At 35.7% G+C, this 13,598-nt stretch overlaps 1 protein-coding gene and 1 pseudogene across 1 annotated transcript; both read left to right on the top strand.

The window, feature by feature from the left end:
- Positions 1–441: 441 nt before the first annotated feature.
- Positions 442–3,272, top strand: LOC101264802 (peptidyl-prolyl cis-trans isomerase CYP59-like; annotated as a pseudogene).
- Positions 3,273–6,254: 2,982 nt separating this feature from the next.
- Positions 6,255–7,990, top strand: LOC138340408 (uncharacterized). Its single transcript, XM_069292131.1, has 3 exons — positions 6,255–6,869; positions 7,319–7,540; positions 7,628–7,990. Exons 1-3 carry the CDS (start codon positions 6,255–6,257, stop codon positions 7,988–7,990), a joined length of 1,200 nt encoding a protein of 399 aa, XP_069148232.1.
- Positions 7,991–13,598: the final 5,608 nt, after the last annotated feature.

Raw genomic sequence — 13,598 nt, 5'->3', positions numbered from 1 at the left:
ATTTCATCCGTAAATTAGTCCAGCAAGGTATTCTTCGAGTTTCTCATGTTTCCTCAAAGGACCAACTAGCTGATATGCTAACAAAACCTCTTCCAAGTGGATCTTTTGATCTGTTACGTTCGAATATTGACATCTCTGGTTAACCTACCATCTTGCGGAGCCGTAATAGAGATATATCTTAGAGTTATTTTATATTATTTATAGTCCTTATTTATATATTTGGTTTCCATAGTTTTAGCTTATTCATAGAATTAAAGATCTTTACTTATATCATAGATTGATTGTATTGATTTCCTTCCTGATCCTTATGGATCCACCCTCTTGTATAAATACTTTATTCATTATTAATAAATCAACACTTTCTTCTTCAATAAACTGCTTTAAGAACCATAATTTAAAGCTAGTCCTCTGTTATTTCTTTAGAAAAAATTGTGCTCCACTATGTCAGTGAGGATTGTGACAAGTTTGTGGGACATCATAGTGGATTTGTTCACCGATCGATGCCCTTTAGCGTACAAAAACTTTCTGAAGTTATGCAAGATAAAGTATTACAATAATTGTCTCTTTCACACAGTTCGGAAGAATATCACAAGCAGACGGGAGATCCAACCGGAACAGGATTCTGAGGGGATTCGATATTCAAATTTCTATACAGTGATCAGACTCATTTTTTAAGTGATAAAATTCATTCTGATTCGAAGATTCAAAGAGGGGAACGGCAGCAATGGCTGTAGCTGGTACTGGTGAGAAGAATCTAAATGCTTCTCAATTCTATATAACGTTACGTGATGATCTCAACTCCCTTGATGGGGAGCACGCTATTTTTGGATAGATTACACAAGGATTTGATACATTGAATGTTGGGTTATGGGTCTTTCGCCCTTCCTATGTGGATAAATAAAAGCCCAATTTGGACCAACCCATTTTTGCCCATAGGCCCATTCTTATGAGGCAAATATAAGCCTATTTATGTCTTATTTTCAAATACACAGAGAGTTTTTTCAGCAGCCAAAAAGAGAGAAAGAGAGTAGTTTTCGCAGTCAAAATTCAGCCCTAACGGCCAACTTCAAATTGCGATTCCCGCTTCGTTTCTTGTTCGATTGAGCTGATTTTTGGACAGCATATTCTATTCATCTCAATATTTGATTAGGAACTGACAGAGTTGGATTTGGTGGCCTGCAGTTTCAGTTTTGTTGTCGTGAACAGTAGCTGCGAAATTGGTGATTTTGCTCCTTTAATTCTCTAGATTTGGTGCAATCTTATTTTGTTGTTGCTCATTGTTTGGCACTTGTTTTGTGGCCAATTTTGGAGAAAAATATTGTAACTCTTGGTGATTATAGTGGAGCTTTTGGTCCCGTGGTTTTTTACTCTTCACATCTAAGGATTTTCCACGTAAATCTTGGTGTTTTGTGTGATTGGTTTATATTGCCTTGTTATATTTGTTTGGTTGAATTACTTGCTGCCTACCTATCATATTGTTTGTGGTTGTTTGTCTTGTCTTGGTTCAAAGGGAGAAGGGAAAGTATAGACTTGGGTATTCTTCCGCTGTTATCCTGTCAGACATTCATTGTTAGTGCCTTGTCTTTCCCAACATTGAATAGGATAAACATAGCTTATGTGGATGACAAGGGAAGCCTTACCAAAATATCCGAATAAAACATACGTACATATTTTATGATTTTTTCGATGATCCTTTCCAGTTATCCAACTTAATTCCAGATGCTTCACCTGAAAGAAAGCTGAAAGATGAGATTGATGACGATATTTGACTAAAGGATGATTGGATGCCAAAAGATGAGGAATTAGGTGTTCATGAAGAAAAGGAAGCACACTCCCGAGCAGTAATGCTTGAAATTTTAAGAGACATTCCTGATGCTGAGATTTAACCCCCAGACAATGTGCTCTTTATTTGTAAATTAAATCTTTCAACTAAAGAGGAAGAAATGTACATAATCTTCTCACACTTTGGAACCGTGACATATGCTGAAATAATCAGATATCACAAGACTAGGGATAGTCACTGTTATGCTTTCATCGAGTTTGAGGACAAGGAGTCTTGTGACCAAGCTTATTTTATGATGGATAATACTAAAATTTATGATCGAAGGATACGAGTTGATTTCAGTCAGAGTGTAGCAAAGTTATGGCCCAATATCGACATAGAAACCACAAAAGCAGTGTCCATTTCAATAATGGTTCTGTTGATGCTGTTAAACAGCAAAAAGAAGAAAATAAGCAACATGGCGGAGATGGTAACTCAAAGTACTCAAAATTTCTGAGAACAAGAAAAGCGACAAGAAATCACAAATGGAGAGAACACCTGCAAATCCACATTAAGGCTGGTAAAATAGATTCAATTATGCTTGTTGTGTCATTCACACTTTTTATCCATGTCATTCCACAGATAACAGTGTGTGTGTACTGACATTGACTTGTTTTATCGGAATGGTCCCACCTTATTGAATAAGATTTTGATGGGGATGCCCCTAAACTGGCTTAAAAACAATTTGGTTGTGTTAGATTAATGTTCTATTTGAACCTAAATCTTTAAAATTTTGGTGATTTCCATTTTGCTCGCGATTTGAATCTCAAATTTGCAATTTGCTTTGGTACCATTAATGATATCATCAATGTGTTATGTATTTTAGTTTGATGTGTGTTCTGGGATGGTTCTATTTTATCTTGCTTGACTGCATCTGTTCTTTTCTGGTTTTACATTTCATTGATGTGGTATTTTAGTTATAAATTATTTGTCATTAAAATTGTGTTTATCTGGTTTGTACCATTTATAAATGTAAAGGTTCACAATGCATCCATAGAGGTCTGCCTATAGAGATGTGAATATCGTCTACATTCTGCTTAATATAAGCATTAACAAAAGGTTGATTGCTTTGGTGATACGTTTAAAATTAATGGTTTAATTGTTTTTGAGAGTAGTAATGATATAAATAATTAAATCTTCATGGTGATTTGAGAGTAGTCATGATGTAAATTCTAGATAAACCTTTTGCTTTACTTTTAATTTTCTCACTTAATGTCAACTTTGCTAATGGAAAGCTCCCCTTGATTAGGAGGAACAAAAATGGAAGGAAATAGAGACGTCTCTTATATCATCTATTCCTAATGCTGGTAATAGAGAGGCATCAGCAATGGCAGCTGCAGTTCGTGCAGTGGGAGGATATTTTGTTCTTGATGACTCTTTTGCAAGGGAAAGAGTTTCAAGCATTGCAAGTCGTATTTGTGCTGCTCAGCTATCTCATCGAGCACTTTAAGTCATCCCTACCATCTACTTAAAGTGCAAGTAAGATAACAAAATGTGATATTGAATTCGACCTTTTGCCTTCATAAGTATGTCATGACCTAATCTAGGGAGCTGTGTCTGGCACCCTCCAAGGGCCCTAACTCTGTCGTACCAAACATTGTTTAAAATATGTGTTGGGTGCGAAGCGTCCCTTTGCCATCATTCAGTACTTTGGTAAAAAGATCTAATACCTATGGGTTCACGTGAACCCACAGAACCCCTTTATGGACACGCCTCTGCTAGACGGGGCTACCACTAAGAGTGGCTAGTTGCATATGGGAGCTGGGAGCGGATGTCGGGTGGTTAACTTGATCAGGAATGAGCAGTCAACATTAGATGGAAAATGGATTAAGACTTCCAGAAAACCCAAAGGTAAATTACATGTTCCTAACAATGTAGCACGGAATTCATAAGAAATAGAGACAGAGCACTTAAGAAAGCACATTTTCAGGTCCAAAACAAATCTGTACTTACATTGACTCATTCCAAATAATTTTATACTTCCTCCGTTCCATATTATATGCACCCTTCCATTTTTGGTCCGTCCCAAAAGAATGTCACCAGCTTACTATTAACTTTAAAATACCCCTTGTATCCTTGATGAAATGATTTTCAACGACACGTATCTAAGAATTGTTTTAGACCCACAAGTTTCAGAAGTCTTTCTTTTTTTTCTTGCCAAGTAAACCGCTGTCACATAAAATGGGACGGCGGGAGTAAGAATATGTAGGTGTGGAAAACATAGGTCTGGCAACTAAACTAAGAAAAGTCAAGATTACACAGTTTTTAAGATTATCTTTAACAGGGATGCAAACAAATATGATAAATTTAATTACTGTTAACTAGTAAAGCTGTAGGTCAAATCGAGAACCAACATCTTTCAGACCTCCATCTTTTTCATAGATATGATATCTGGATGTTTCAATCAAATTTAGTATAAAGAAAAGGGAATGGGAAGAGGGGGAGCTGCATATCCAGTAAATCATCAAATTTATACCTATTTTTAACTATCGATCCTCTATCAGTTTAGAAGACAACCAAGGGATATCCTAGTAGTAAGGACCCTCTACTAGAGTATTTTTGAAGAGTCCGAACAACATTGTCTGGAACAAATTAATGTATAAAAGCTAATGACTGAAACAACTAAAAGAGACATCCCTCATTTGATGAACTTCAGAAAAATGTTACAAAAAAAGTCTAGAACATAGTCTGGCACAATCAGCAAAGATATATCTAATAGTTGGCGCGCAAATGTTAGGCTACATTTTGTATCAGGAAACAAATGTTTTGGATCTTTACTATCCTAACCAAGAGGCATGATCAAAATATCCCCGAAGAGTATATAAGATGATACACTAAGAATACAAAGACTCTACATATTCAACAATTATCTAAACATCCGGTAACTGATTTTGGCAACACCATCAACCAGTTTCAAAAATCTTAACGTCAGTAGTAAGTCTACTTAATTGCATGTATTTCACCCTTCATCGGAAAAGGGATGTCAGGAATTACCTTAGTTTAAAAATTTGTCGAAAATCAAATGTGGATACACCTCAGACAGCAATCCCATGGATTCATTGTCCTTAATATCATGTCTAGTCACCTACATGAAAATAGTAGATGAAGACATCGACTTACAACTCACATGGTGCCCTTAACAGGATAAAGCCAAGACAACCTACCACATTGAGCAATCCAAGGCAGTTGGACCAAAAGGCAGATGACTAATGACAATACCATCAGGCACGCCACCGTTCTCATGGACAAAAATTACATCTCCAAAAAACTCAGTCGCACTGTGTCGGATGCTTCAAAAATGCACTGGGTTTTGAGGATCCGACATGCACCAAGATGATAGTTTTGAAGAATCCAAGCAACATAAGCTTCATGAATTAAATAACTTGTGTTGAAAAAACTGTGTCCACCAATATGCTGTAGTACCAGGTCAAACGTACAAAAGATAGCAAGGAGTAAAAAAACATGCAATAATGGGTGCATGAGTTTTTACGTAGAAACCTTCTTGCTCAAGGGAATAAAACCACATTTGTCACACAGGATTTTCAATTCCTCCCACAAAACACAAGCAAATAGTGAAACAGACTCCACAACAACAATGAGATTAAACGCTTAATCTCACACTAATTAATAACCCTATTGTAGAAAATATCCATATTTAGCAGAGTAATTATAGGAATAGAATATACTAATTATGTTAGTAATATATCCTGTATAGCTGTTTCCTTATCCATTTCCTTATTCCTTTCCATCTTGCCTGTATAAATGTAACAGTATTTTCACAAGAGTAATACACAGAAAGTTAACCTAAAATTATTCTCCTTATTTCTGTAATTTTAACATGGTATCAAAGCCATAAGGTCGATCTTCGACGGTTTTTAGTACTCATCATCTACCGGGACCTACCGAAATGGAAGACCCATCGGAAAACCCACCAGAAAATCCAAACCAGCTTATTTCTATGGAACATATGCAACAATTGTTTCAAATGTTTCAAACACTCAACAAAAATTCAACCAACATCGAACCAGAGACTTCACAAACAGTGCGAGTCACTGAAAAATTGAACTTTACCAATTACACCAAATGGTGTAAACTGATGCAGATAGCAATTGGTGGTCGGGGAAGGCTCAATCACATCATTGTCAACCTCGTTTCACCAGACGATCATGAATACTAGCAATGGGCTCAAAAAGATTCGATGGTCCTTTCATGGATCATCGAGAATATTGACGGAGATCTCGTAAATCAGTTCTTGGACTACAAAACTGCCTGAGATCCATGGAAAGGCATCGAAACTCTACCCAGTAGCGGCAGAGAAGAATTGCAGATCTATGATCTGAACACAAAGGCAACCTCTATGAAACAAGGGATAGACACGATAGAGGCGTATTTTAGCAAATTAAATACCCTCTGGAAAGAAATCGATAGACGAATGCCTAACCCAATGAAATGTGCAGAAGATAGCACACTGTTTAACTCGTTTATACAACGGCAAAGGTTGTATCAGTTTCTAGCCGGTGTGAATGATTCACTTGACAAAGAAAAATGGGACATTCTGAATTTAGATCCCCTTCCAACCATTGATGCCGCATATGCCACTATCAGACGAGAAATTGCTCGTCGTGGTATAATGACCGGCAACTCATCACTGGGACGAGGTCCCTCAGAGATCGGAAGTGGTCTTGTCACTCATCGCCGGTCAGATTCTTCATTCAGCAAGTCATATTCTTCATTCCGGCAAGAGGACAAAACTCACCTTAAATGCAGTCATTGCGGAGGAACCAAACACACCAAGGAAAGGTGTTTTAAGCTCATCGGCTACCCGGAATGGTGGGAGGACCTAAGACAGCGCAAAGCCGCCACCAAGGTAACAAAGACCGGTGGCAAGGCTAACGCCGCCATCAGAGAAGGAGAACCGACCAGCGAGGACTCGTCAACCATTGTCACTGACAGGCGAACAGGTACGAGCGGCAAGGATGGGTTCACCAAAGTTTCTGGTGAACCATGGATGAAAACAGAGGAATCGATGGGAAGAGGAAGAGAGAAAGTTCTAGAGGAGTCGTCCTTTAGAAATGAGGGTGAGGAAAAAAGATAAAAACAAAAAGCCCTAAAAAATCAGAACCTTTAGTCCTTTTTAAAAATCAAAAGCCCCACAAATCAGAAGCCCAATTATACAATAAACCCACGGAAAATCAAAGTGTGGGTCTCGTGTGCAACAAGTCCAATTGGATTTTTGACTGTGGGGCCACGGACACTATGTCATACGACTCATCCGACTTTCTTTCCTCCACATCAACTACCCGCACTAAGATTCAAACTGCAAATAGGGAGTTCATTCCAATTACTCAGGCCGGAGATGTAGATATTACATCAGAAATTCATTTAAAAAATTGTCTTTTAATTCCAAGTCTTACCCACAAACTTTTATCTGTTAGTCAATTAACCAAGGAACTAAATTGTACAATTCTAATGACTTCTTCTGATTGTATTGTACAGGATGCTCAGACGGGGCGGATCATTGGTCGTGGTATTGAACGAGGAGGTCTATACTATGTGAACGAGGTGACACAACAGGGTAACGCTTTGCTTGCTCAAGGGTCACCAGAATATCAGATCTGGATGTGGCACCGATTGCTAGGTCATCCGTCTTTAGGTTACCTTAAACGATTATTTCCCTCTTTTAAGGACATTGATTTTGTTTTGGATTTTGAAGCATGTGTACTTGCAAAAAGTCATAAACACTCTTATTCTCCCAGTTCGACTCACGTTTCTAAGCCATTTACCTTAATTCATTCTGATGTCTAGGGTCCTGCACCTGAATTTGCCTTTTATAAATATTCCTATTTTGTTTTGTTTGTGGATGATTGCACCCGTATGAGCTGGGTTTATTTTCTAAAAAATAAATCTGAAGTGTATGATGTGTTTATAAATTTCTACAACATGATCTGTACCCAATTTGCCGCCCAACCTCAAATTCTTAGATCTGATAACAGAGGAGAATACATAAACTTTGACATGAAACAGTTCATTTCTGATCATGGCCTTATTCACCAGACTACCTGCCCGGATACTCCCCAACAAAATGGGGTAGCTGAACGGAAAAACCGAACCCTTCTTGAGATTACTACAACCATTATGTTAGAATCCCATCTCCCAGTCCATTTTTGACCAGAAGCTATTGCCACAGCCACATATCTAACCAACCGACTATCTACCAAACCTCTTGCACACCAAACTCCTCTTGACACTCTTTCTTCCCATGTTTCCATTCCTTCCTATCATTCTTTACCTCCACAGGTGTTCGGATGTGTTGTCTATGTTCATCTCCCAAAAAGGATCAGAAATAAACTTGAACCACGAGCCATTAAATATGTTTTTATTGGGTATGGGGTTACTCAAAAAGGGTACCGACGCTATGATCCCATTCAAAACAAAATCTACACCAGTCTTGACTGTGAGTTTTTTGAACACTCCTATTACTATACCCATCCTGGTCCTCAAGGGGAGACTAGAATGATGAGCTTAGCTGGTTAATATATCCAGAAATGATGGACCATGATCCTCCAACACAAGTAAGCAATACCACCGACGTTAACTCTGAAACATCTGTGTCAGCTCCATCTCTTCAATCCACTCCAATGATAACCACTGAGCACCCTGAGTCAACATCAGTTGAGGTAAACTCTGAATCATGTACTGTTCCTATTGACTCTATGTCTATTCCTAGTGATAATTCTCAAAACAGATATGAGCTTCCTCCCAGAAGCACGAGAGGCGTTCCTCCAAAAAGGTATGACCCAGAATATGAAGACCAACGGTCCAGATACCCCATAGAAAGAATCAGCAATGAAAACTTGTCCAACACAGTTGTTGCCTTCACTACCTCCCTGTACTCAACAAACATTCCCAGAACCGTGGAAGAAGCTTTTGAAGATGAGAAGTGGAGACAAGCCATGGAAAATGAATATGTTGCCTTGGAAAAGAATCAAACATGGGAAAAGCGTGTTCTACCCAAAGGGAAGAAGAAGGTGGGATGTAGATGGGTATTCTCAATTAAGAACCGGGCAGATGGAACTATTGAAAGGTACAAGGCAAGATTGGTGGCCAAGAGTTACACTCAGACTTTTGGGATCGATTATTAGAGACTTTTTTACTAGTAGCCAAGATAGACACAATACGAGTATTGTTCTCCGTAGCAGCAAACAAAGATTGGTCCTTGTATCAGTTTGATGTTAAAAATGCCTTCCTCTATAGAAGCATTGAAGAGGAAGTCTATATGGAACCCCCTCCAGGATATTCTCATGACTTTAAAGATGGAGAAGGATGTAAGTTGAAGAAGGCCTTGTATGGTTTAAAGCAGTCTCCAAGAGCTTGGTTTGGAAGGTTCACTAAGGCTATGAAGAAATTTGGGTACAGACAGAGTAATTCTGATCATACTTTATTCATAAAAAGGGCAAATCAGAAAATCACCTGTCTAATCATATATGTAGATGATATGATCATCACCGGAGATGATGAGGAAGAAATTGTTACCTTAAAGGGGAAATTGTTTCAAGAATTTGAGATGAAAGATCTAGGAAACTTAAAATACTTTCTTGGTATAGAAGTCCTAAGATCTACGCAAGAGATTTTTATTCATCAACGAAAGTATATTCTCGACCTTTTAACTGAAACTGGAATGTTAGGTGGAAAACCGGCTGACACTCCAATTGTAGCAAATCATGGTCTTCAGGTCATAGAAGGGGCAAAGGCAACCGACAGAGAACAATATCAGAAGATTGCAGGGAAACTCATCTATCTAGCCCACACAAGACCAGATATTGCATATGCAGTAGCGGTAGTGAGTAGATTCATGCATCTACCTCAAATACATCACATGACAGCCGTAATGAGGATTCTGAGGTATCTAAAGGGTACAAGCAGCACCAGGATCTATTTTGGAAGAAATGATAGCCTCGATATAATTGCTTACACCGATGCAGATTGGGCCGGAGACCGAGATGGAAGGAAATCCACTTATGGATACTTCAAGAGGGAATCTTGTCACTTGGAGAAGCAAGAAGCAAAAGGTAGTAGCCTTGTCAAGTGCGGAAGCTGAGTTTAGAGGAATTGTGAAAGGAATAACTGAAATCCTATGGATTAGAAAACTGCTAAATGAGCTCGGTTTTCCTCAGAAAATAGCCTGCAAGTTATTCTGCGACAACAAAGCAGCAATAAGTATTTCTGGAAACCCTGTCCAACATGACAGAACAAAACATGTTGAGGTTGATCGACACTTCATCAAGGACAAGTTAGAAGACAAGGTTATCAAACTCCCATTTGTTCGATCAAAAGATCAATTGGCAGACATCCTAACCAAGGCTGTCAGTACTGAAGCCTTCAGCAATATTTTGCGCAAGTTGAGCATTGGAAATCTGAGTGCCCAACTTGAGGGGGAGTGTAAAAAATATCCATATTTAGCAGAGTAATTATAGGAACAGAATATACTAATTATGTTAGTAATATATCCTGTATAGCTGTTTCCTTATCCATTTCCTTATTCCTTTCCATCTTGCCTGTATAAATGTAACAGTATTTTCACAAGAGTAATACACAGAAAATTAACCTAAAATTATTCTCCTTATTTCTGTAATTTTAACACCTATTACTTGCTGAACCTAAGTAACATATCCATTACCCAATATATTTACTACCTCTAATCAATTTAGACTTCAACTGTACTCTAAAAGTATGATCTTTATGCAAAAAATATGTCTGACTAAAAACAGTTAAATAAGAGGGATGTATTGTATTGTATATTATTGTATTTCGTTACATACCACATTTCTATGTTATTACATTATGTGATACCAGTGCCGACTCCATGCTTTGGAACATAAGGCCTTTGCCTTAGGTTCTCAATTTTCGGGGGCCACAAATTTTTAACAAGAATATATTATGTGTCAAAATTTTAATAGACAAATTAACTAATTTATGATAAAAAGTATTTTTAAAAATAATTATTTTATTCACTTTAGCATCTTTTGTACTTTGTTAAATATAAGAATTTATAGTGAAAAGTGTTGAACAAAGTGAAATACAAATTCTTTTTTATTTGTTTTTGTATTTTAGTTTCAAGCTTTACTACAAGCATATTTAAATTAGATATACCAAGTCATAAATTTCGTGAGTCAGACTCTATGGTTCTAACTCTTATCTTCATTTAATATTTATGAACTTATTAATTATATCATTATGCTAACAATACATATGAGAATTTTCTCACTTAAAGGATGTTTTTCAATGTTGAGTGGTTAAAATCTTACCTAAAAATAGTAACTCGAAAAACAATATTAAATAATAATATTTTTCATCTTAATAGTGTGAGAAAAATAAATTTTTAATAAATACATATGTGAAGTTTATTTATATTTTAGGCCTTGAATTGATATTTCTCTTTAGGTCCCCTATTACGTTGAGTCACCCTTGTGTAATACATAAAAAAAATTGAATGATTAACCTACCAGAAAAGTACGGTGCGAGGTATTAGCTACTATAAAAATATAGGACAAAGAATAAAATAATATTATTAAATGACATGTAAACGAATAAGACGAAAATATTAAGATAATAACATGATCATTCCAAATTCATAAATTACATAAAATTGGATATTTGGTCATTATCTAACGATAAATTTAATCGATATACGATACAATCATAATTAACAATCAATATAGACGTGATATTTAAACAACACAATACATTACAAGGCAACAACCATCTAAATTAAATAAAGATGTCTACTTTATTATTTATTGGGTCTTATGTCTTAAATCTATTATAAATATATGTCTATTTTTATTATTTTAACCCAATGTTTGGTTCAGTTTAAGGCAGAAAATTATGTTGCATATCTAATGACACGACATTTGAAGAAAATTCAAGGCCAACAACATGATGCCACAGGTTTAAATGGTGTGGCAGCTCTTAGTCGAAACAAAAACAAATTATAAATTGTGAAGTGTTAAAAAAAGTGTGTCTCGGGCAATTAGAAGAACTTTTTTTACAATGTACAGAGAGATACATACATCATAAAACAATATTGCTTCTAAAAAACAAGAGAGAATTAGATCATTGAAAACTTGAAGTATTCCTTCTTATTTACAAATTTAGTTGCATTTTTACACAATTAATATTGTTTCATTCCTTTCTTGTAAATACTATTATTCTCTTAACTTTAAGTTTCTTGGAAATCTTACTATATATGGTTATTTTTATTAAAAGATAAGGTGGTGATTGTAACGGGTCCAACATGACGGGTAGATCTAGTTTTTTCATGGATATGTTAGCCGATTTTTTCTTAGTTGACATCTTGATATGGGGTCGTTCTTTTTTCATTCTTCAGAAAAATAGTACTACATCCACAGTCTCATTATTCATGACTATGTAACAATTCCTTTTGTACACTTTTATTTGGTACATATTCAAAACTTCTGCTGGAAAATGGTTAGCTAGAGCTATGGAAAGTTAAGATTTGCTTTGTTATAGATTAGATTTAGTCCTATTTATTTCCTTTAGTGATTTCCATTCTGTCATTGTTTTTTTCTGGTAAAACTTATGAGTTATTTATGTTGCTCTTGTTGTTTTGAAGAATGTCATGCATCTTGATTCATGTTTAATATTTTCTTCTTTTTTGTTGGTTGTTTCAATCTTAACTTTGTTATTATCTCCTTAAATACAGTATAATCCTGTTCTAGATTGGTTTAGATTACAAATAATAGTATATCTTTAGTTCATGATTATTTTGGTTTCTTTCTCTATTTCATCTTAATTGGATATTGTATGTTATGGTGTTATTCCCATCTAGTTCAGTGTGATCAACTATTGGTGAGTTGTGGGCTTATTTTTGCTTGTTAGTCTCATATTCATGTTTGCTTGTGTATTTTTAAATAATTTTAATTTCATATCATTAGTGGGTGATTATCTTTACCATTTATTGTGCATAAATTCCTTTTCTTTGGAATCCAGTAGACTCCCTATTCTCCCTTTGCATTTTGATGTTTGGCCACGGAGGCCTAAACTGTTCTGATTGATTCTTCCCCGGCTAGAAATTTGAAAGGAATTTAATATGAAAGGATCGGAAAAGTGAATATTGCAGGCCTAAGGTAGGAAAATTTGCAACTTAAAAATTAAATGGGCAAGGGCCCAAAAAATTGATTTTCCAATCAGGGTTCTTTTTAACTCCTCTATAGCTTATTGTAGTTATTTATTTCCCATTGTATATTTTAGTTAACTTTATTCTACTGTAAGTTTTAGCTTACAATTGTAATTATTTGATTTGAATTCTATTAGTTGTCACTTCAATTAATCATCTAGTAATGTTGTCACTTTGGATTTCAATTCTCTTTACTCTGTCAAATTAGTATACTTATAAATTTTGAGTGGTTATCGATTATTTTTCATCAATTGTTTAATTTATTTTAAACGAACTCAATGTTTCTTTAAATAATCAATTCAATTTTCTCTTATCACATATATTAAGTAAATAAAAAATAAGTCCAAACTTTATCCAAATGAACGACTCACCTGATAACCCCATATTGTTAGCACACATTTAAAGTGTTAATTCCTTCTTTATATGGAAATAGGAACAATATACCCGTTCTTTGGATTTCAGAAGATTTTCTATTTAGATCTTTTTGAATTTCTTTCTTGATTTTCCTTCAAAAGTTAAGTCGAGACTCTGTGATATTTTCATCAAAAGTTGAAAGAAGTTTTGAGACTTCAAAAAAAT

This window comes from Solanum lycopersicum, chromosome 12, assembly GCF_036512215.1.
Source record: "Solanum lycopersicum chromosome 12, SLM_r2.1".
Classification (NCBI taxonomy): Eukaryota; Viridiplantae; Streptophyta; class Magnoliopsida; order Solanales; family Solanaceae; genus Solanum; species Solanum lycopersicum.
This window is presented reverse-complemented; position numbering and strand designations above follow the sequence as displayed.